The sequence below is a fragment of the Sardina pilchardus genome, chromosome 6 (genome assembly GCF_963854185.1).
Source record: "Sardina pilchardus chromosome 6, fSarPil1.1, whole genome shotgun sequence".
Lineage (NCBI taxonomy): Eukaryota > Metazoa > Chordata > Actinopteri > Clupeiformes > Clupeidae > Sardina > Sardina pilchardus.
In genome coordinates, this window is record NC_084999.1 from 30,447,445 (window position 1) to 30,471,915 (window position 24,471).

At 45.0% G+C, this 24,471-nt stretch overlaps 3 protein-coding genes across 3 annotated transcripts; 2 read left to right on the plus strand and 1 right to left on the minus strand.

The window, feature by feature from the left end:
* Positions 1 to 2,984: 2,984 nt before the first annotated feature.
* On the plus strand, positions 2,985 to 6,552 carry LOC134083450 (palmitoyltransferase ZDHHC11-like). Its single transcript, XM_062539774.1, has 9 exons — positions 2,985 to 3,206; positions 4,078 to 4,253; positions 4,408 to 4,509; positions 4,916 to 5,040; positions 5,157 to 5,375; positions 5,507 to 5,622; positions 5,720 to 5,787; positions 5,871 to 5,934; positions 6,352 to 6,552. The coding sequence occupies exons 1-9, from the start codon at positions 2,985 to 2,987 to the stop codon at positions 6,550 to 6,552; spliced, it is 1,293 nt and encodes a 430-aa protein (XP_062395758.1).
* An 800-nt stretch (positions 6,553 to 7,352) lies between these two features.
* Positions 7,353 to 8,154, minus strand: LOC134083179 (uncharacterized). The gene is made up of 2 exons (XM_062539360.1): positions 8,098 to 8,154; positions 7,353 to 8,014 (listed from the first exon to the last, which is right to left on the minus strand). The coding sequence occupies exons 1-2, from the start codon at positions 8,120 to 8,122 to the stop codon at positions 7,377 to 7,379; spliced, it is 663 nt and encodes a 220-aa protein (XP_062395344.1). The 5' UTR covers positions 8,123 to 8,154; the 3' UTR covers positions 7,353 to 7,376.
* Positions 8,155 to 13,562: 5,408 nt separating this feature from the next.
* On the plus strand, positions 13,563 to 17,297 carry LOC134083451 (palmitoyltransferase ZDHHC11-like). The gene is made up of 11 exons (XM_062539776.1): positions 13,563 to 13,601; positions 13,760 to 13,993; positions 14,863 to 15,038; positions 15,193 to 15,294; positions 15,566 to 15,690; positions 15,807 to 16,025; positions 16,157 to 16,272; positions 16,376 to 16,443; positions 16,527 to 16,590; positions 16,757 to 16,838; positions 17,035 to 17,297. Exons 1-11 carry the CDS (start codon positions 13,563 to 13,565, stop codon positions 17,220 to 17,222), a joined length of 1,413 nt encoding a protein of 470 aa, XP_062395760.1. The 3' UTR covers positions 17,223 to 17,297.
* Positions 17,298 to 24,471: the final 7,174 nt, after the last annotated feature.

A 24,471-nucleotide genomic window follows, 5' to 3' on the forward strand; every position in this document is an offset into this window, starting at 1 on the left:
AGGTAAATTGGGCCGCCAAGAAAATCATGATTTTTCCAAAAAATATGTTCATATACCAAGCTAACAACATTAAGTCTGATGGATGCCATCAAGACAGATATTTTGCATAGTTTTTTTATGGGCATGTTTGTTTTTTTATAGATTTATCATCCTTATAATAGTTTAGTCAGATTCGCTATGCCAGGCTACTTACCACACAGTTTTCTGGTGCAGTCTTGATTAGCATTATTGCCCTGCCCACCATAGCAACCATAAACCAATCAAATCACTTGTTACTTGTCAAGCACAGTTATGACAACAGTTTAACATCCTTTGCAGTCATTGGCTCTAAATTCCAGAGGGGCTGGGACCCCCAAACCTTAAACGGCCCATTTTACCTGATGGCCCATTTTACCTGATATCACCCCATAATCGGTCAAGTATAATAACTCTTCTCAACATAGGCCTCCTTGTTACATGTAGCCAAACGTTCCCACCATTTAAATGATATGAACGTGTTCACAAACCTACAGTGGAGTTGACATCTGGCGATGGATGTGTATTAGTTTAATAGCTTATATACTCAAATTTATGTTGAAACTAAACTAAGAGCTTATGTTTAACTCGTTCAAAACGTTGTCTGAGGTGCAGCTGCAGGAATTCAAAGCAATAGCATGCAAGATAACAGCCACCAATGCTTGTAAACCGACTCCCATAGCTCCATTACGAGTGGCGTAGGCTATGTTTTTCTCGAGGATGTGCTTGGACTGGAGAGGCACACTACCGGTGAGATTTCATGCACCGAAAATGCTTTATGCTTTGAGGGAAACTTGGATTTGGCGCACGTCAAGAATGTTGGTGACAGACGCTGCGTAAATACAAGGCACAAGTAGGCCCCCTACACCTTTGCATAACACACAGTTCAGCCAGGAATACTCAGAGACATAACTGAAGTTAACAAAGATTTTAATCTGGATAGAAATTTGCAACAATGAGAGTCTTTGGCGTAGACCCCGTCCTAGGTCCAGGTCACTGAGCGTGCAGACCCTGGCAAATCCTGTCGGAACAAGAGGCAGGGGCAAAGCCTACTGTAGCATTTGACTGATCATTCAGTGTTTTCTCCATTATTTTTTAGCAGGCATTGATAATAAAAAGTGTTCCCTTTTAAGCCATAGGCCTATTGTCTGTAACACCTCTCTCCTTTGTTGAATAACACTGTAAATCCCTGATAAAACACTTTTTGTATCGCATCTATCGTGTGTTAGGACGTTTTCAGTAACTTGCTTACACATATGAAGGGAACATTTCCATCAAATTTGCATTTCCCTTGTAGGGGAAGAGTGTACTCAGAGGCACATTAACTGAATAGGAAATCGCTGTGATGTCACCACGAAAGAAACGTCACTGACGTTAATGACGTCACTCAACGTCATTTATTTCTATGACGTTTTTTTTTTTTTTCATTGCCATATGGGCTTCACTCGACCAATCTGTTGTGTGTAGTGTAGTTCTTTTATTAACAATAACAGTTTTAGATACAGTAAACAATTAACTTCTCTGAAAATCCAATTCAAAATCCAAGGAATAGGTAAGGTATAATACATATGGATATAATTGAAAGAAAAAAATATTTAAAGGTTTAAATTGCGGAACTTCTGTGTTGGTAATGGAAAGATCTTTGGCCTCTGACCATACTAGTAGGCTAGAAAAGGCCTTGAGGTCCTTGCGGTTTTGCGTCCAACTAAACTGTTTCCAGCTCAGTAGGCTATCAGAAAAAACAGGAGATAACTTAGTCAACTAGATGTAGGTGGCTCAAAGAGGGCTATAGGCTGCCAATTTCAAACAGCCATTCCTACGTTTAGAAATGATAGTTTTATTCTTTTCGTCAATTTGAATATCTTCAGTCTGAAAATAAGTCACCTGCCAAACTATTTATGGTAACCTGAAATAATGGAAAGGTGCATTCAGCATAGAAGAATTGCGAGTCTAACGAAGTAAGTGTGCCTTTACAAGTGGTCGCTGCTGAACACTGGTAAAGGTAAGCGCCCTATGAATATCCATTGTGTTCTCTCTGCATATTCTAACCTCAAACTGAAATGAATTGCTCCTCATTATGGTGTTCTTGTCCGTTCATCGTTTGCGTAAATACGCCCAAGTTCGTCGGCTAAACAGTCCTGGCTCTGTAAATTATGGGAAGCAAATATATGTGGTTCGGACCGAGCCATAAACAATAATGCCAACCAATTAACTGGAGTGTCTTAGGAACATTGAAGGAATTCATATGGGCTAACGGTGGCTGTAGAGCGCAAATAGCGCAAAAACCTTCCCGAGAACCGAAACGAATTGAATAAAAATGCCTATTTGATCTAATTTTTGGAATGAATTATTATTCATTGACATATCACTGTGAATCTTGCATTTTTGAATGACTATCGCGCCACCATAACAATGTTTAGCCTGCCTACGATCACGCCAATGCAAATGTTAGTGAGCATGCTTCTGTCACCAATGTAACGCCTTCCACATAACGTAGGTTACATTTACTATGGCCAAGCCTCATAGTTTTCAAGAGTAACGGAAGCCTGTAACCTATTTAGACTTTCTCTCATACATCTTATTAATTTCTGGCCATAATAAAGTTAGGTGGTTTCGAAGGTGTTGGGCATCGTCGGCGTCAGTGGCCATGCGCAAAGCTCACCATCACAGTGAGAGTAAGTAAGAAGCCTGAGATTTACGAGTTAATTTACAAGGCAACCGTATTTCATTCTGCACGATAGAACGCCATCTCAAGGCATATCTCACGTGATTCTCTCGAACTTCAAGAAAATACTTCTGGTAAACTACTAGATCTTCCATCTGTTGAGCTTTTCAGCCTATTTGTGTTCATTTGTAGGCTACTCCTGCTGACTCTTAAGTAGGGACACATAGCCTACATTGAGGAACAAATGTATTAACTCTGGCTTTCACAGCTCACCCTTACCTCAACCCTTTCCCTCCCTTCAGATATGAGGTGCTGCGATCAGCACCTGAGGCGTACCGAGCCGGCCCCCGGGAGCAGCTGCAATGAGCCGGTGATCCCTGCACCGCGCTCGCGCCGCAACGGCTGGTCCGCGCGACCCACCACCCAGCAGCTGGTTTCCTACTTCACCTACATTTACTTGGTTGTTGTCGGATTTGGGATCTACATCCCACTGCTGCCCTCCCCATGGGACTCGTTGGCCTATGGTGTATCCTTTACTGTGTAATGTGAGTAGCCTAGATGCAGGGATGAGCTTTGAAAGCAACTAAGGATGTCTTAGGGTGGACAGGTGCGTGTGATTTGTTCCGCGTTCATCTTCCTGTTTTCACCATTGCATATGTAAAAGGGTAGGACAGCGTGTCGTGCAGAAATGTAACTGTTTATGTGGTCTAATCCTTCACCACTGTCAATCACCAACACTGGTCAGTTTTCTGTACATTTCAACACTCACTTGTAGTTTCTAAGCATCTCCATTTTGATTGGATTTGGCATTTCAACACGAAGGCTGGTAATGCTGGCTGCACCAAGCTATCAAAGTGCTGGCTTGTCTGCTCACAGTCCCTAAAGATCATCCTGACATCTGAATAGGAATGTTTTGTGTTGCACTCTCGGCCCATGGCGTTGGGAGCGTGCGGATGGCGTTGGCCGTGGCTGAGATGAGAGCAGAGGTCTGATCAGTGGCTGGCAGGGAGTCAGGGCAGCTGTGCTGGCTGTGCCTCCAGGAGCCTCGTTTTTCCAGACGGCCACCGCACACACAGCCCTGCTGTGGCATGCTGGGGGGTTGATAGGCTCTTGACGTCAGGGCTGTCAGTGTGCACACTAGCGCATTGGTGGGCACATGGGTGTTTCATGGAGAGCTGACTGCACTCTACACTCTATGAGGTTTTTGTAAGCAGCTGGGCCTTGCCTGTTTTCTTCTTCTTTCATCTGATGTCAAATGTCAGACAATAATCAGAAGCTTATCTGTGATTCCCTTTTTAAAAAATAGGTGTGTTGATATACAGAATACTTAGTTTCTTACCTCTCTTTCCAATCACTCTCTTCCCAAGTGAATTTTACCTTGACTTCAATCTACACAGCATCTTGGATTTTTCTTTGTTCTTCACCTGGTTACCCACATTGCAGCTGTGTTGATAGACCCAGCAGAACCCATTGTGCGCGCCAGAAACTACGCCTCTACCTTGCCGACCTTTGACAAAAGCCAACATGCACATGTCATCCTTGACCTACACTGTAAAATCTGTGATATTGACGTGTGAGTGTACTGTCCTCATCAGATGTCTAGTTGAGAAATATTTTCAGACTTTCAAAGTGATTTATCTTCACAAAGATTGTGCCTGACCATGAATTATTCTCATCCCCATGATACTTCTGTGCTGTTTCTCTCCCCTTTGTGTTGCTATCTGCAGGGGACCTCGAGCTAAACACTGCAAGGCTTGCAACAAATGTGTTACAGACTTTGACCACCACTGCAAATATATGAATAATTGTGTGGGGAGGAGGAACTATTGGTAAGAGGAAACTTGGCTTTGAGTATAATGTGTTTCTTTGGTTGCCATCAGGGCACTTTCAGCACCACTGTTTTGTTCCTCTTCAGACATGTGGTCATGAGCAGTCTCTTTGTAATGACTGCATGCTCTGGGTTTTAACCTTTAAAAGGGTGGGTTTTGAACATTCTAAAACAAGATTCCATTCCATTCTATGTAGAATTCAATGAACCCAGACATTCTTTAGAATGTTAATTTTCCAACACTCCAAACACACCGGTGTGACGGTACACTCTTAAGGGTTTGTCACAGTGCTACCTACCTGCAACCGTCCTGTGACCTGTTCTAGGATGTGGTGCTGGATATTTGTATGGATTAGAATTTGTCTTCTTTTATCTAACTATATTAGTTGTAATGGTCCAACCTGCAGGTTTTTCTTTGTGGCCGTTGTGACTGCTGCTATTGGAATGTTTCTGCTGCTCCTCATGGTTTTGTTCATCATCATTGAGCACTCTTTGAACCCGGCCATACTCCGCACCGCCCCTCAGTTTCAGGGTAAGAGCACTGGTCGAATGCTTTCTGAGCAAACATGCATTAGTTTGAATGCTCCATGGTTACAATAACGCCCTGACTGTTAGCTGGCTACATGCAAAAGGGATGTTCCCTTTCAGATTACTTTCACACGTGTATGTCATGCGGCACAGTGCTATCTGTTCAGTCTGTACCTGTCTGTCCAGGTCTGAATAACTCGACATGGTTGGTGTTCCTCCCACTGGCTCCTGTGCACACCAGCTCCGCTGGACTCTTGGTAGTGAGCTGCTTCACCTTTTTACTGACACTGGTTTTCTTGGTGGTTGTGATTCACCTGCTGGGATTTCATATATTTCTCTGTGAGTATGAAGAATAGGTATTTTTGCAGGTGTATATGATAATCAGAAATGAAAGACGGGACTGCCCTGAAGGCCACAAATGGCTGACGTGTTGCATAAATGGCTAACATTTTGTTTCTTTATGTGTACAGTGTCGAAGAAGCTTACCACATACGAGTACATCATGAAAAAGCGGCAAGAAGAGAAGGATCGTGATTTGGAATTGGGAGAGAAGCAATCCCGACCCACAAGTGCGGAATCAGCAAAGGTAAGATAGGCTCCTCTCTGTTTTAGCTCCCTATAGCACAGTTGATTTGGTTGAGAAGGATATTTTGCTACATCGTTGCTCTGTGGGGTTTTTTTAGACACAGCCTTCTGTGGATGTATCTGTGGACTGTGAATCATCTTTGCCCAGTCAAGCCAGTCAAAGCAGGTGAGGCTTTAACTTAATGAGACCAACTGATCAGTTATGATTACAGAACATGTTATTGAGCTGCATTTGTGCCGTCTTTGTAGTATGGAGTACCAGGATGAAAGGAGGGAACTTGCCCTGCGTATCTCTATGGCGATGTGTGCAGAGGTACGGGCAATTTACTTTTTTTCATGAAACATCTATTTTGAGATTGGACATTTGACATCTGTGCCAAAACTGTGTGCATTGTTTTTTTGTGAAACATGTCATTGAACAAATTGATTTTAAGATTTGACATTGCATTTGACATGTCCCAAAACTGTGTGTATTGCAGCTGAAGCGTCTTGGTTCGATGACAGGAGCTCAATGGCACGAATGGTACAGAAACACCAGCCCATCCAAAGACATGACGCCAGGTGATTTTGAACACTTCACAAACTCAGAATCCAATCATTCATTGCATGGTTCACTGAAAGCTAGTTGTGTTAGTTGGTCCATATTATGATGCAAATGTTTGGGAAGAGAAAAGACTGGTAGTTGTAGCATAATGGTACTACTTGTCTTGGCTTCAATTTCCTAATGAAGAGTCTCATTTTAGGGGAGGATTTCAGTGAGTCCCTCAGCTGGACTGGACTACAGCAGGTGGTGGTGGATGGAGAGCAGAGCCGTGAGAAGTGTGCGGAAGCGGCTCCTATTATCCAGCAGCCCCTGGCCAGCTCTGTCTTGGCATTTGAGCAGCAGCTGAGCATGGACACAAGGTCCGAGTCGGCCCTCTCCCAGCAGTGAGCGACTGCAAACCCTCTAGACCTGAACCCTAACGGCTATCTGACACTGGACACGACTAACGACGACGAATTTGGACGACGATTATGGAATATGGCTAACCAAAAGATATTGGAAGATATTTTTTGACCTGGTTTTCTAACAATGGATATGACCACTTATTCTGAATTTTGACGATGAATATGGATTGTGGCTGACTGGAACATATATAAAAACTATTTTTTCTTTGATTGAAGTTTACTCTGATCTTTTCATGCATGGACCCTGGCTGGAACTTCATGATAAATGTAAACTTGAATGTGCTATCACTTTTCATTTTTAACTTGAACTGTGGAATAATTAATGTCTTGACAGCAAGTAATGTGTCATAAGAGTATTGTGTATTTCACTCAGTGGTTAAAGGATTACATAATCTGCTGGTTGCATCTTCAGCAGTTGTATAACATGAAAGAAACAGACCCTGGTGACTCCACAATAGTGAGACACTTCAACGTATTACAGGATGTGAAGAGAGCAGAGCAATTACATGATATTTGTTCTTGTAAATAAGAGCCTCATGGAAGTGTACACATGCTATATCTAGGCCTAATTATAAATAATTAACATTAACATTATGTGAGTGCAGCAAGTTAATATAGTGGATGAAAAGAAAATATGTAGGCTATTTATTAGTAATTCTCTTATTCTCTGAAAACTGAAAGAAGAGTCATTGTTTTATAATTGTAATAAATATAATATTTTATTTTTGAAATATAATAATACAAAAATAGCAATTCAATTCAATGTACAATATTCATATTGGGCTAAAAAAATGTTCAATCATCTGACTAGCAAACAGTCAGAAAGCCCATCTGTATGGCCAAATCCCAGATGCCAGGAATGGCATCAAGTTTCTCGACAGCGTCCTCAGGAAGAACGACGCCCTCTGTGGCGTTGTCCCACCACGTCTTCTGCCGAGGCTGGTCCAAGGTCCTGTCACGGACACTTCCTGTCTGGAGCTCGTTGGGGCACCCTGACCCCTCCCTCGCTGGGACGTGCTCAGCCTTACGCTTGAGCCCTCTGTAGTAGGAGGCCATGTCACGGTGGTACTCCATCATCTTCACACGCTCCGCTTGGTTGGAGTGGACTGTGCTCTTACAGTAGGTCGGGACTTCACCACCGGCCCCAGTGGGGAGACCTGCCGGAGCTGCAGGGGTGGACCGAGTGGGACCGACCCCCAGAGGGATGAATCCTCCCTGGGCGACACTGCCTGGCACCTGGGCTTGCATCGGCTTCATGTGTTGCTGACCATGAAGTGCTGCGGCAGGGGCGGTGAAGTTCCCCACAAAGGTAAGGGGTGCAGCCTCCTGCCTCAAAGCACTACTGGATGAGCTGATTGTGCCCACGTGGGTCAGTCCACCAGTCTCCCGCTGATGAACAGCAGAGACGGACAGCAGCTCCTGCTCTCGTGCTGACACCTGCACAACTGAAGAGACACATTCATGTTAGCTACTCTAGTTGTCAGTTATTCAGATCAGCCACATTTAGAGGACATAGACTTCTTCTTACCTGCAGATGGGTAGGCATGTTTCATGATCTCACTGCCACATGGCCGAGTGAGATGGAGTGGTGTCTTCTGGGCGGACGGAACACCACGTATGCCTGCACTCCCAGAGTCAGGGCCCTTTTGGGAATTCAGCAGGGCCAATAGCTGGTCCTGGGTGATGTTCGGAGCATGAGTGAAGTTCCCAACGAATGTCAGGTTTTCCTCCTTCCTCGCTGGAGCCACTGCCACAGGTCTGGGAGGAGCCACCCGGCTGCTCTTGACACCGTTGCCCACGAGAGTGAGGTGCTGAGGTGTTGAGGTGGGCAGCTTGGCCATACCATGCCACTCCTCCTGGACCACAGCACGCCTGTCTCCAGACTCCCTCCAATACTTACCTACAACATATCAGAAATATGAATATAAATAAATATATCAACCATAATCAATTTATTAGGCCTAACTATAAGAACACTGCAAATATTATATCCTTACTTGCAGAAAACCGTGTAGACCGCACATATTGATATTGCTGCTTTGATGGAGGTATCCAAAGGGGCACGGTGTTTCTGTTTTCCTCAACAGTGTTGCTACAGGACAGGTTTCTCTGAAACAGAGGCTGATGTTCAGTCCCGATCCAGGATCCTGCAGGGTTGAATGTCCTTGAGTAGAAAGCCATTGAAGTTGAAAATCGCTTTGAAATCGCAGAGGTTAATCACAAGTGACTTGCCTTCAGCTTGTTCATGGAAGAAGTGGCAAGTTTGGCCCAAATTCTACTTTGCCCAACATTCTAACATTCTAAGTTCTAAATTCTAAATTCTAAATTCTAAACTCTAACATTCTAATGCAAACATCTTGGTTGCTTGGTGATTATAATGTCATCAAATAGAATGCTTCTAGCAGGAAGTGCATTCCATGACAACTGACAGATCAAGAACACCCACCTACACTTTGCACAAATGTTCAGTTCATACACTGAGGGAAATACAGTTAGAGCGAGTTGTGTATTATTTGTGTGTGTGTGTGAGAGAGAGAGAGAGAGAGAGAGAGAGAGAGAGAGAGAGAGAGAGAGAGAGAGAGAGAGAGAGAGAGTCAAAGAGAGTGTATGTGTGTGTGTTTGTGTCTGTCTGTTTGGAGGGCACAGGATCGTGGTCTCATTTTTTCTCTTTGACTTTGCACTTGAAATTGGTGGCGCAGGTGCCTTTTCAAGCCCCCATCCCATCCTTCTATTGGACTACAAGTTTGGAAGGGTCACCATGACGCAATATGCTTCCTTTTCATTGGCTGTACAGGACATTTTTGGGTGGGGCTTAAGGCTGTGGGTGGGACTGCTATCTCTAGGGGCTTCACATGCACTGAGACATTCGTTTATTTTTACCTCCTCCAAGGAGGTGATGTTTTCATCGGGGACCGGCGTTTGTCTGTCTGTCTGTTTGTTTGTTTGTTTGTTTGTCTGTCTGTCTGTTAGCAAGATAACTCAAAAAGTAATGGATGGATTTCGATGAAATTTTCAGGGAAGGTCAGACATGACCCTAGGAAGAAACGATTAAATTGGGAGTGATCCGTAACATCGTCGGGATTCCGGGGCCGTTAATGTGTTTTGCTTACTGGTTTAATGGCATGATATGGCCACGTGGTGGCGATCGGAATAGTTTAGGTTCAAATGTATGACAACCTAGGAAGAACAACACAGGCGGAGGTCTGCGCTCTCTGAGTGCTTTTCTAGTTTTCTCTGTTATCTGTTTTCTTTTATCTTTTAGAAAAGACAAAAAAGACACTTGAAAATAAAATGTTGAAGGCAGGAGGGTGAAGAGATGGTGGCTGGGATGACTGGGGTCAGAAACTATACGCTTGGCCTTTCTTCTGCATCGCTGACTGTAGATGTCCTGGATGGATGGTAACTCAGTCCTTGTAATACGCTGTGCTGATCTGACAACTCTTTGTAGCGCTTTTCGATCCTGGGCAGTGCTGTTACCATACCATGCTGTTATGCCACCAGTCAGAATACTCTCTATTGTACAGCGGTAAAAGTTGGTCAATATTGTGTGGTCCATGCCAAATTTCCGCAGACATCGCAGAAAGAAGAGCCGCTGTCTTGCTGTCTTTGTGATCACACCAATATGGTGTGTCCAGCTCAGATCCTCACTGATGTTAATGCCCAGGAATCTGAAGCTTTTGACTCTCTCCACTGCTGCACTCCTGATGTGAATGGGTGTGTGTTCTTCTCCCTGCAGCCGCCTGTAATCCACTATCAGCTCCTTGGTCTTTGTTACATTGAGCAGCAGACTGTTATCCTGACACCAAGATGTCATTGCTGCCACCTCTGCTCTGTAGGCAGACTCGTCACCATTCTTGATGCAGCCGATTATGGTGGTGTCATCAGCAAACTTAATGATGGTGTGGAGCTGTCAGTGGCTGCACAGTCATATATGTACAGTGAGTACAACAGAGGGCTTAACACACAACCCTTTGGAGCACCAGTGCTGAGTGTTAGACTGGAGGAGGTGATGTTACCTAGCCGTACTGCCTGTGGCCTGCCTGTTAGGAAATTTAGTATCCAGCTGTACATGGAGGGACTGATGTTCAGGTCTTGCAGTTTCATGATGAGCCTATGGTATTATGGTGTTGAAGGCGGAGCTGAAGTCGATAAAGAGCATCCGCACATACGTGTTGTTCTGATCCAAGTGAGAGAGAGCAGTATTCAAGGCCAAAGCTACAGCATCATCTGTAGACCTGTTAGACCTATAAGCAAACTGAAGTGGGTCTAATGCAGTAGATAGACAGGATGTGATGTGGTCTTTGACTAACCTCTCAAAGCACTTCATCACAACAGAGGTCAGAGCGACAGGGCGGTAGTCATTTAAACAGCTCACTGATGATTTCTTAGGGACTGGGATGATGGTAGCCCTCTTAAAGCATGTGGGGACTACAGACTGTAGCAGTGAGAGGTTGAAGATGTCTGTGAGTACCTCTGCCAGTTCAGAAGCACAGGCCTTAAGAACACGCCCTGGGATTTTGTCTGGTCCTGGAGCTTTATGTGCATTCACTCTTCTGAAGATTTACACACATCTGTCACAGATACCTGAAAAGGGCAGCAGTCTTGCTCTAACAGTACCTCTGACCTGGTGGGTGTCTCAAACCTGGCATAGAAAGAGTTCAGCTCCTCTGCAAGACAAACTGAGGTCGCATCTGCTCTGTGGCTCTTTCCTTTGTAGTCAGTGATGGTCCTTAGCCCACTCCACATATCCCTGGTATTGGATCCTGTGTAATATGACTCCACTTTTTCTCTGTACTGTCTCTTGGCCAATTTAATGGGTTTTCTTAATTCATAACGGGCTATTTTGTACTCACTAGGGTTACCAGACTGGTAGGCTACTGTCCGGGCCTTGAGTGCTGAAGAGACCTCTCCATTCACCCATGGATTTTGATTAGGAAAAGTTTGTACAGTCACTCGCGGTACAACGTCATCAATGCACTTACAAATGTAGTCCGATACAATTCCAGTGTAATCATCGATGTTATCCGCGGTAGCCCGAAACATACCCGTCTGTTGTTTGGAATCAGTCACGTAGTGTAGCATTTGATTGATCATTCAGTGTTTTCTCCATTATTTTTTAGCAGGCATTGATAATAAAAAAAAATAATGAAAAAGTGTTCCCTTTTAAGCCATAGGCCTATTATCTGTAACACCTCTCTCCTTTGTTGAATTACACTGTAAATCCCTGATAAAACACTTTTTGTATCGCATCTATCGTGTGTTAGGACGTTTTCAGTAACTTGTTTACACATATGAAGGGAAAATGTCCATCAAATTTGCATTTCCCTTGTAGAGGAAGAGTGTACTCACATTAACTGAAATAGGAAATCGCTGTGATGTCACCACGATTTAATCCACACGAACGTCACTGACGTTAATGACGTCACTCAACGTAATTTATTTGTTCATCTATGACGTTTAAAAAAAAAGAAAAGAAAAAAAGAATCATTGCCATATGGGCTTCACTCGACCAATCTGTTGTGTGTAGTGTAGTTCTTTTATTAACAGTAATAGTTTTAGATACAGTAAACAATTCACTTCTCTGAAAATCCAATTCAAAATCCAAGGAATAGGTAAGGTATAATACATATGGATATAATTGAAAGAAAAATATTTAAAAGTTTAAATTGCGGAACTTCTGCGTTGGTAATGGAAAGATCTTTGGCCTCTGACCATAGGCTACTATGCCAATTTCAAACAGCCATTCCTACGTTTAGAAATGATCGTTTTATTCTTTTCATCCATTTGAAATAACTTCGTTAGCTTCAGTTGCTTTGCCTTTCACTCGTGTTTGAAAATCTTCAGTCTGAAAATAAGTCACCTGCCAAACTATTTATGGTAAGTAACCTGAAATAATGGAAAGGTGCATTCAGCATAGAAGAATTGCGAGTCTAACGAAGTAAGTGCGCCTTTACAAGTGGTCGCTGCTGAACACTGGTAAAGGTAACTGCCCTATGAATATCCATTGTGTTCTCTCTTCATATTCTAACCTCAAACTGAAATTAATTGCTCCTCATTACGGTGTTCTTGTCCGTTCATCGTTTGCGTAAGTACGCTCAAGTTCGTCGGCTAAACAGTCCTGGCTCTACTCTGTAAATTATGGGAAGCTAATATATGTGGTTCGGACCGAGCCATAAACAATAATGCCAACCAATTAACTGAGGAGTGTCTTAGGAACATTGAAGGAATTCATATGGGCTAACGGTGGCTGTAGAGCGCAAATAGCGCAAAAACCTTCCCGAGAACCGAAACGAATTGAATAAAAATGCCAATTTGATCTAATTTTAGAATTAATTATTATTCATTGACATATCACTGTGAATCTTGCCATTTTTTTTTTAATGACTATCGCGCCACCTTAACAATTTTTAGCCTGCCTACGATCACGCCAATGCAAATGTTAGTGAGCATGCTTCTGTCACCAATGTAACGCCTTCCACATAACGTAAGTTACATTTAATATGGCCAAGCCTCATAGTTTTCAAGAGTTACGGAAGCCTGTAACCTATTTAGACTTTCGCTCATACATCTTATTAATTTCTGGCCATAATAAAGTTAGGTGGTTGGTTTCGAAGGTGTTGGGCATCGTTGGCGTCAGTGGCCATACGCAAAGCTGCGTTTATGGTGTCACCATCACAGTGAGAGTAAATAAGAAGCCTGGGATTTACGAGTTAATTTACAAGGCAACCGTCTTTCATTCTGCACGATAGAACGCCATCTCAAGGCATAGGCTATGTCACGTGATTCTCTCGAACTTCAAGAAAATACTTCTGGTAAACTAGGCTACTAGATGTTCCTACTAGATCTGTTGAGCTTTTTAGCCTATTTGTGTTCATTTGCAGGCTACTCCTGCTGACTCTTAAGTAGGGACACATAGCCTACATTGAGGAACAAATGTATTAACTCTGGCTTTCACAGCTCACCCTTACCTCAACCATTTCCCTCCCTTCAGATATGAGGTGCTGCGATCAGCACCTGAGGCGGACCGAGCCGGTGAAGCACCCGATTTGGTTCCCCCCCCAGTTCGTGTTTCCCCTATAGGTCTTTCTGCAGAAGCTCTAGTCGGCTACCGTAGCTGAAAACCGGAAAACGCAATTCAGTACTAAGAATACGTACGGTAACCTAGCCACAACGCAAGAACTTTAGTATAGTGGCGTAAAGGAAACACGAACTGGGGGGGAACCAAATCGGGTACTTCACCGGCCACCGGGAGCACCTGCAATGAGCCGGTGACCCCTGCACCGCGCTCGCGCCGCAACGGCTGGTCCGCACGACCCTCGCCCCAGCAGCTGGTTTCCTACTTCACCTACATTTACTTGGTTGTTGTCGGATTTGGGATCTACATCCCACTGCTGCCCTCCCCATGGGACTCGTTGGCCTATGGTGTATCCTTTTCTGTGTACTGTGAGTAGCCTAGATGCATGAGCTTTGAAAGCAACTTAGGATGTCTTAGGGTGGACAGGTGCGTGTGATTAGTTCATCTTCCTATTTTCACCATTGCATTATGTAAAAGGGTAGGACAGCGTGTCTTGCAGAAATATAACTGTGTATGTGGTCTAATCCTTCACCACTGTCAATCACCAACACTGGTCAGTTTTCTGTACATTTCAACACTCACTTGTAGTTTCTAAGCATCTCCATTTTGATTGGATTTGGCATTTCAACACGAAGGCTGGTGATGCTGGCTGCACCAAGCTATCAAAGTGCTGGCTTGTCTGCTCGCAGTCCCTAAAGATCATCCTGACATCTTAACAGGAATGTTTCATGTTGCGCTCTCGGCCCATGGCGTTGGGAGCGTGCGGATGGCGTTGGCCGTGGCCCGTGGCTGAGATGAGAGCAGAGGTCTGATCCGTGGCTGGCAGGGAGTCAGGGCAGCTGTGCTGGCTGTGCCTCCAGGAGCCTCGTTTTTCCAGACGGCCACCGCACACACAGCCCTGCTGTGGCATGCTGGGGGGTTGATAGGCTCTTGACGTCAGGGCTGTCAGTGTGCACACTAGCGCATTGGTGGGCACATGGGTGTTTCATGGAGAGCTGACTGCACTCTACACTCTAAGAGGTTTTTGTAAGCAGTGCTGGGCCTTGCCTGTTTTCTTCTCTGTTTGAGGTCAAATGTCAGACAATAATCAGAAGCTCATCTGTGATTCCCTTTTTTTAAAAAAAAAGGTGTGTTGATGTACAGAATACTTAGTTTCTTACCTCTCTTTCCAATCACTCTCTTCCCAAGTGAATTTTACCTTGACTTCAATCTACACAGCATCTTGGATTTTTCTTTGTTCTTCACCTGGTTACCCACATTGCAGCTGTGTTGATAGACCCAGCAGAACCCATTGTGCGCGCCAGAAACTACGCCTCTACCTTGCCGACCTTTGACAAAAGCCAACATGCACATGTCATCCTTGACCTACACTGTAAAATCTGTGATATTGACGTGTGAGTGTACTGTCCTCGTCAGATGTCTATTTACTTTCTATCTACTTTCAAAGTGATTTATTTTCACAAAGATTGTGCATGACCATGAATTATTCTCATCCCCATGTTACTTCTGTGCTGTTTCTCTCCCCTTTGTGTTGCTTGCTATCTGCAGGGGACCTCGAGCTAAACACTGCAAGGCTTGCAACAAATGTGTTACAGACTTTGACCACCACTGCAAGTATATGAATAATTGTGTGGGGAGGAGGAACTATTGGTAAGAGGAAACTTGGCTTTGAGTATAATGTGTTTCTTTGGTTGCCATCAGGGCACTTTCAGCACCACTGTTTTGTTCCTCTTCAGACCAGAGAGATGTGGTCATAAGCAGTCTCTTTGTAATGACTGCATGCTCTGGGTTTTAATGTCACAGTGCTACCTACCTGCAACCGTCCTGTGACCTGTTCTAGGATGTGGTGCTGGATATTTGTATGGATTAGAATTTGTCTTCTTTTATCTAACTATATTAGTTGTAATGGTCCAACCTGCAGGTTTTTCTTTGTGGCCGTTGTGACTGCTGCTATTGGAATGTTTCTGCTGCTCCTCATGGTTTTGTTCATCATCATTGAGCACTCTTTGAACCCGGCCATACTCCGCACCGCCCCTCAGTTTCAGGGTAAGAGCACTGGTCGAATGCTTTCTGAGCAAACATGCATTAGTTTGAATGCTCCATGGTTACAATAACGCCCTGACTGTTAGCTGGCTACATGCAAAAGGGATGTTCCCTTTCAGATTACTTTCACACGTGTATGTCATGCGGCACAGTGCTATCTGTTCAGTCTGTACCTGTCTGTCCAGGTCTGAATAACTCAACATGGTTGGTGTTCCTCCCACTGGCTCCTGTGCACACCAGCTCCGCTGGACTCTTGGTAGTGAGCTGCTTCACCTTTTTACTGACGCTGGTTTTCTTGGTGGTTGTGATTCACCTGCTGGGATTTCATATATTTCTCTGTGAGTATGAAGAATAGGCATTTTTGCAGGTGTATATGATAATCAGAAATGAAAGACGGGACTGCCCTGAAGGCCACAAATGGCTGACGTGTTGCATAAATGGCTAACATTTTGTTTCTTTATGTGTACAGTGTCGAAGAAGCTTACCACATACGAGTACATCATGAAAAAGCGGCAAGAAGAGAAGGATCGTGATTTGGAATTGGGAGAGAAGCAATCCCGACCCACAAGTGCGGAATCAGCAAAGGTAAGACAGACTCCTCTCTGTTTTAGCTCCCTATAGCACAGTTGATTTGGTTGAGCAGGACATTTTGTTAGACTACATCGTTGCTCTGTGGGGTTTTTTTTAGACACAGCCTTCTGTGGATGTATCTGTGGACTGTGACTCATCTTTGCCCAGTCAAGCCAGTCAAAGCAGGTGAGGCTTTAACTTAATGAGACCAACTGATCAGTTATGATTACAGAACATGTTATTGAGCTGCATTTGTGCCGTCTTTGTAGTATGGAGTACCAGGATGAAAGGAGGGAACTTGCCTTGCGTATCTCTATGGCGATGTGTGCAGAGGTACGAGCAATTTACTTTATTTCATGAAACATCTATTTTGAGATTGGACATTTGACACCTGTGCCAAAACTGTGTGCATTGTTTTCTTGTGAAATATGTCATTGAACAAATTGATTTTAAGATTTGACATTGCATTTGACATGTCCCAAACCTGTGTGTATTGCAGCTGAAGCGTCTTGGTTCGATGACAGGAGCTCAATGGCACGAATGGTACAGAAACACCAGCCCATCCAAAGACATGACGCCAGGTGATTTTGAACACTTCACAAACTCAGAATCCAATCATTCATTGCATGGTGCACTGAAAGCTAGTTGTGTTAGTTGGTCCATATTATGATGCAAATGTTTGGGAAGATAAAAGACTGGTAGTTGTAAAATGTAATTCCTAGCATAATGGTGTTACTTGTCTTGGCTTCAATTTCCTAACGAAGAGTCTCATTTTAGGGGAGGATTTCGGTGAGTCCCTCAGCTGGACTGGACTACAGCAGGTGGTGGTGGATGGAGAGCAGAGCCGTGAGAAGTCTGCGGAAGCGGCTCCTATTATCCAGCAGCCCCTGGCCAGCTCTGTCTTGGCAGTTGAGCAGCAGCTGAGCATGGACACAAGGTCCGAGTCGGCCCTCTCCCAGCAGTGAGCGACTGGAAACCCTCTAGACCTGAACCCTAACGGCTATCTGACAATGGACACGACTATCGACGACGATTATGGATTATGGCTGACTGGAACATATATAAAAACGTTTTTTTCTTTGATTGAAGTTTACACTGATCTTTTAATGCATGGACCCTGGCTGGAACAGTCTAGTGCCTTAATTTAACTTCACGATAAATGCATACTTGAATGTGCGAAATTTCATTTCATTTTTACCTTGAACTGTGGAATAATGAATGTATTGACAGCAAGTAATGTGTCATAAGAGTATTGTGTATTTCACTCAGTGGTTAAAGGATTACATAATCTGCTGGTTGCATCTTCAGCAGTTGTATAACATGAAAGAAACAGACCCTGGTGACTCCACAATAGTGAGACACTTCAACGTATTACAGGATGTGAAGAGTGCAGAGCAATTACATGATATTTGTTCTTGTAAATAAGAGCCTCATGGAAGTGTACACATGCTATATCTAGGCCTAATTATAAATAATTAACATTAACATTATGTGAGGGCAGCAAGTTAATGTAGTGGATGAAAAGAAAATATGTAGGCTATTTATTAGTAATTCTCTTATTCTCTGAGTTACTGAAAGAAGAGTCATTGTTTTATAATGGTAATTAATATAATATTTTATTTTTGAAATATAATAATACAAAAATAGCAATTCAATTCAATGTACAATATTCATATTGGGCTAAAAAAATGTTCAATCATCTGACTAGCAAACAGTCAGAAAGCCCATCTGTATGGCCAAATCCCAGATGCCAGGAATGGCATCAAGTTTCTCGACAGCGTCCTCAGGAAGAACGACGCCCTCTGTGGCGTTGTCCCACCACGTCTTCTGCCGAGGCTGGTCCAAGGTCCTGTCACGGACACTTCCTGTCTGGAGCTCGTTGGGGCACCCTGACCCCTCCCTCGCTGGGACGTGCTCAGCCTTACGCTTGAGCCCTCTGTAGTAGGAGGCCATGTCACGGTGGTACTCCATCATCTTCACACGCTCCGCTTGGTTGGAGTGGACTGTGCTCTTACAGTAGGTCGGGACTTCACCACCGGCCCCAGTGGGGAGACCTGCCGGAGCTGCAGGGGTGGACCGAGTGGGACCGACCCCCAGAGGGATGAATCCTCCCTGGGCGACACTGCCTGGCACCTGGGCTTGCATCGGCTTCATGTGTTGCTGACCATGAAGTGCTGCGGCAGGGGCGGTGAAGTTCCCCACAAAGGTAAGGGGTGCAGCCTCCTGCCTCAAAGCACTACTGGATGAGCTGATTGTGCCCACGTGGGTCAGTCCACCAGTCTCCCGCTGATGAACAGCAGAGATGGACAGCAGCTCCTGCTCTCGTGCTGACACCTGCACAACTGAAGAGACACATTCATGTTAGCTACTCTAGTTGTCAGTTATTCAGATCAGCCACATTTAGAGGACATAGACTTCTTCTTACCTGCAGATGGGTAGGCATGTTTCATGATCTCACTGCCACATGGCCGAGTGAGATGGAGTGGTGTCTTCTGGGCGGACGGAACACCACGGATGCCTGCACTCCCAGAGTCAGGGCCCTTTTGGGAATTCAGCAGGGCCAATAGCTGGTCCTGGGTGATGTTCGGAGCATGAGTGAAGTTCCCAACGAATGTCAGGTTCTCCTCCTTCCTCGCTGGAGCCACTGCCACAGGTCTGGGAGGAGCCACCCGGCTGCTCTTGACACCGTTGCCCACGAGAGTGAGGTGCTGAGGTGTTGAGGTGGGCAGCTTGGCCATACCATGCCACTCCTCCTGGACCACAGCACGCCTGTCTCCAGACTCCCTCCAATACTTACCTACAACATATCAGAAATATGAATATAAATAAATATATCAACCATAATCAATTTATTAGGCCTAACTATAAGAACACTGCAAATATTATATCCTTACTTGCAGAAAACCGTGTAGACCGCACATATTGATATTGCTGCTTTGATGGAGGTATCCAAAGGGGCACGGTGTTTCTGTTTTCCTCAACAGTGTTGCTACAGGACAGGTTTCTCTGAAACAGAGGCTGATGTTCAGTCCCGATCCAGGATCCTGCTGGGTTGAATGTCCTTGAGTAGAAAGCCATTGAAGTTGAAAATCGCTTTGAAATCGCAGAGGTTAATCACAAGTGACTTGCCTTCAGCTTGTTCATGGAAGAAGTGGCAAGTTTGGCCCAAATTCTACTTTGCCCAACATTCTAACATTCTAAGTTCTAAATTCTAAATTCTAAATTCTAAACTCTAACATTCTAATGCAAACATCTTGGTTGCTTGGTGATTATAATGTCATCAAATAGAATGCTTCTAGCAGGAAGTGCATTCCATGACAACTGACAGATCAAGAACACCCACCTACACTTTGCACAAATGTTCAGTTCATACACTGAGGGAAATACAGTTAGAGCGAGTTGTGTATTATTTGTGTGTGTGTGTGAGAGAGAGAGAGAGAGAGAGAGAGAGAGAGAGAGAGAGAGAGAGAGAGAGAGAGAGAGAGAGAGTCAAAGAGAGTGTATGTGTGTGTGTTTGTGTCTGTCTGTTTGGAGGGCACAGGATCGTGGTCTCATTTTTTCTCTTTGACTTTGCACTTGAAATTGGTGGCGCAGGTGCCTTTTCAAGCCCCCATCCCATCCTTCTATTGGACTACAAGTTTGGAAGGGTCACCATGACGCAATATGCTTCCTTTTCATTGGCTGTACAGGACATTTTTGGGTGGGGCTTAAGGCTGTGGGTGGGACTGCTATCTCTAGGGGCTTCACATGCACTGAGACATTCGTTTATTTTTACCTCCTCCAAGGAGGTGATGTTTTCATCGGGGACCGGCGTTTGTCTGTCTGTCTGTTTGTTTGTTTGTTTGTCTGTCTGTCTGTTAGCAAGATAACTCAAAAAGTAATGGATGGATTTCGATGAAATTTTCAGGGAAGGTCAGACATGACCCTAGGAAGAAACGATTAAATTGGGAGTGATCCGTAACATCGTCGGGATTCCGGGGCCGTTAATGTGTTTTGCTTACTGGTTTAATGGCATGATATGGCCACGTGGTGGCGATCGGAATAGTTTAGGTTCAAATGTATGACAACCTAGGAAGAACAACACAGGCGGAGGTCTGCGCTCTCTGAGTGCTTTTCTAGTTTTCTCTGTTATCTGTTTTCTTTTATCTTTTAGAAAAGACAAAAAAGACACTTGAAAATAAAATGTTGAAGGCAGGAGGGTGAAGAGATGGTGGCTGGGATGACTGGGGTCAGAAACTATACGCTTGGCCTTTCTTCTGCATCGCTGACTGTAGATGTCCTGGATGGATGGTAACTCAGTCCTTGTAATACGCTGTGCTGATCTGACAACTCTTTGTAGCACTTTTCGATCCTGGGCAGTGCTGTTACCATACCATGCTGTTATGCCACCAGTCAGAATACTCTCTATTGTACAGCGGTAAAAGTTGGTCAATATTGTGTGGTCCATGCCAAATTTCCGCAGACATCGCAGAAAGAAGAGCCGCTGTCTTGCTGTCTTTGTGATCACACCAATATGGTGTGTCCAGCTCAGATCCTCACTGATGTTAATGCCCAGGAATCTGAAGCTTTTGACTCTCTCCACTGCTGCACTCCTGATGTGAATGGGTGTGTGTTCTTCTCCCTGCAGCCGCCTGTAATCCACTATCAGCTCCTTGGTCTTTGTTACATTGAGCAGCAGACTGTTATCCTGACACCAAGATGTCATTGCTGCCACCTCTGCTCTGTAGGCAGACTCGTCACCATTCTTGATGCAGCCGATTATGGTGGTGTCATCAGCAAACTTAATGATGGTGTGGAGCTGTCAGTGGCTGCACAGTCATATATGTACAGTGAGTACAACAGAGGGCTTAACACACAACCCTTTGGAGCACCAGTGCTGAGTGTTAGACTGGAGGAGGTGATGTTACCTAGCCGTACTGCCTGTGGCCTGCCTGTTAGGAAATTTAGTATCCAGCTGTACATGGAGGGACTGATGTTCAGGTCTTGCAGTTTCATGATGAGCCTATGGTATTATGGTGTTGAAGGCGGAGCTGAAGTCGATAAAGAGCATCCGCACATACGTGTTGTTCTGATCCAAGTGAGAGAGAGCAGTATTCAAGGCCAAAGCTACAGCATCATCTGTAGACCTGTTAGACCTATAAGCAAACTGAAGTGGGTCTAATGCAGTAGATAGACAGGATGTGATGTGGTCTTTGACTAACCTCTCAAAGCACTTCATCACAACAGAGGTCAGAGCGACAGGGCGGTAGTCATTTAAACAGCTCACTGATGATTTCTTAGGGACTGGGATGATGGTAGCCCTCTTAACGCATGTGGGGACTACAGACTGTAGCAGTGAGAGGTTGAAGATGTCTGTGAGTACCTCTGCCAGTTCAGAAGCACAGGCCTTAAGAACACGCCCTGGGATTTTGTCTGGTCCTGGAGCTTTATGTGCATTCACTCTTCTGAAGATTTACACACATCTGTCACAGATACCTGAAAAGGGCAGCAGTCTTGCTCTAACAGTACCTCTGACCTGGTGGGTGTCTCAAACCTGGCATAGAAAGAGTTCAGCTCCTCTGCAAGACAAACTGAGGTCGCATCTGCTCTGTGCCTCTTTCCTTTGTAGTCAGTGATGGTCCTTAGCCCACTCCACATATCCCTGGTATTGGATCCTGTGTAATATGACTCCACTTTTTCTCTGTACTGTCTCTTGGCCAATTTAATGGGTTTTCTTAATTCATAACGGGCTATTTTGTACTCACTAGGGTTACCAGACTGGTAGGCTACTGTCCGGGCCTTGAGTGCTGAAGAGACCTCTCCATTCACCCATGGATTTTGATTAGGAAAAGTTTGTACAGTCACTCGCGGTACAACGTCATCAATGCACTTACAAATGTAGTCCGATACAATTCCAGTGTAATCATCGATGTTATCCGCAGTAGCCCGAAACATACCCATCTGTTGTTTGGAATCAGTCACGTAGTGTAGCATTTGATTGATCATTCAGTGTTTTCTCCATTATTTTTTAGCAGGCATTGATAATAAAAAAAATAATGAAAAAGTGTTCCCTTTTAAGCCATAGGCCTATTATCTGTAACACCTCTCTCCTTTGTTGAATTACACTGTAAATCCCTGATAAAACACTTTTTGTATCGCATCTATCGTGTGTTAGGACGTTTTCAGTAACTTGTTTACACATATGAAGGGAAAATGTCCATCAAATTTGCATTTCCCTTGTAGAGGAAGAGTGTACTCACATTAACTGAAATAGGAAATCGCTGTGATGTCACCACGATTTAATCCACACGAACGTCACTGACGTTAATGACGTCACTCAACGTAATTTATTTGTTCATCTATGACGTTTAAAAAAAAAGAAAAGAAAAAAAGAATCATTGCCATATGGGCTTCACTCGACCAATCTGTTGTGTGTAGTGTAGTTCTACCAGAAAGACTCAGTAGACAGAATAGAAGCAGATAACAATTTAATTTGATAAGGAGTAGCTAGAATACAAGTATAGAAAGAGTTCGGGATAAGCATCAATCTTTGGCGCAGGCCCCCGTCTCGAATCCGTCCAGGGATGAACGGAACTCAGATCCTGCTCGACGAAGAAGCAGGGGCGAAGAGCCTACCCCCCGATGTCGAGACAGGGACCAACTGGCGGCGGTGGTTGTGAGGGAGAAGGTGCAGATAGCATGCTGCGGCCGACAAGATGAAGACTGCTGGCCTGGTGGCTGGAGGGGTGGTGGAGGGAACGACGAAGACGGCGTACTGAGTAGCAGAGAGAAGTGTTAGAAAGAACAGTTTTAAAACACCCGCTGAATTCCTATAGGCTAGCACTGATTGAATGAATCGTAGATTGGGGGTGTTCCCCGAAAATGTAAACATGGCTATGATTCGTTACGTGAATGAATGGGTGGAGTAAGAAAGATACACTACGAGTCTCCCTAGTAGAACTTTCGCTGAAGCTATCATTTCTACCAGAAAGACTCAGTAGACAGAATAGAAGCAGATAACAATTTAATTTGATAAGGAGTAGCTAGAATACAAGTATAGAAAGAGTTCGGGATAAGCATCAATCTTTGGCGCAGGCCCCCGTCTCGAATCCGTCCAGGGATGAACGGAACTCAGATCCTGCTCGACGAAGAAGCAGGGGCGAAGAGCCTACCCCCAAAGAATGAAAGATGCCCGCCAGGGCAGTAACTCAGTAACCTAAATCTGAGAGAAGAATAAAGATTAATAACGTACGACATTACATTTGATTACGTGCGTGGGCAGGGATGATGAGGATGTGCCTAGCCGTTAGAGTGTAGATAGAGAACTAAAGGGGAATTGTTAAGGGACACTTTACATGTTTTCGCTATTGTGGGGTGAAAACAAGCCAGGCGACCAGCGTCCAGGGCAACCTGGACTGTGAGCTGGGCAACCAGCGTCTAGGGCAACCTAGACCAAGCGATGAGCCGGGCAACCGGCGACCAGGGCAACCTGGACTGTGAGCTGGGCAACCAGCGTCTAGGGCAACCTAGACCAGTGTGATGAGCCGGGCAACCGGCGACCAGGGCAACCTGGACTGTGAGCTGGGCAACCAGCGTCTAGGGCAACCTAGACCAGTGTGATGAGCCGGGCAACCGGCGACCAGGGCAACCTGGACTGTGAGCTGGGCAACCAGCGTCTAGGGCAACCTAGACCAGTGTGATGAGCCGGGCAACCGGCGACCAGGGCAACCTGGATCATGAGCTGGGCAACCAGCGTCTAGGGCCACCTAGACCTTCGTGACGGACCGGGCAACCGGCATCCAGGGCAACCTGGATAATGAGCTGGGCAACCAGCGTCTAGGGCAACCTAGACAATGTCACGGACCGGGCAACCGGTAATCAGGGCAACCTGAATCATGAGCTGGGCAACCAGCGTCTAGGGCCACCTAGACCTTCGTGACGGACCGGGCAACCGGCATCCAGGGCAACCTGGATAATGAGCTGGGCAACCAGCGTCTAGAGCAACCTAGACAATGTCACGGACCGGGCAACCGGTAATCAGGGCAACCTGAATCATGAGCTGGGCAACCAGCGTCTAGGGCCACCTAGACCTTCGTGACGGACCGGGCAACCGGCATCCAGGGCAACCTGGATAATGAGCTGGGCAACCAGCGTCTAGGGCAACCTAGACAATGTCACGGACCGGGCAACCGGTAATCAGGGCAACCTGAATCATGAGCTGGGCAACCAGCGTCT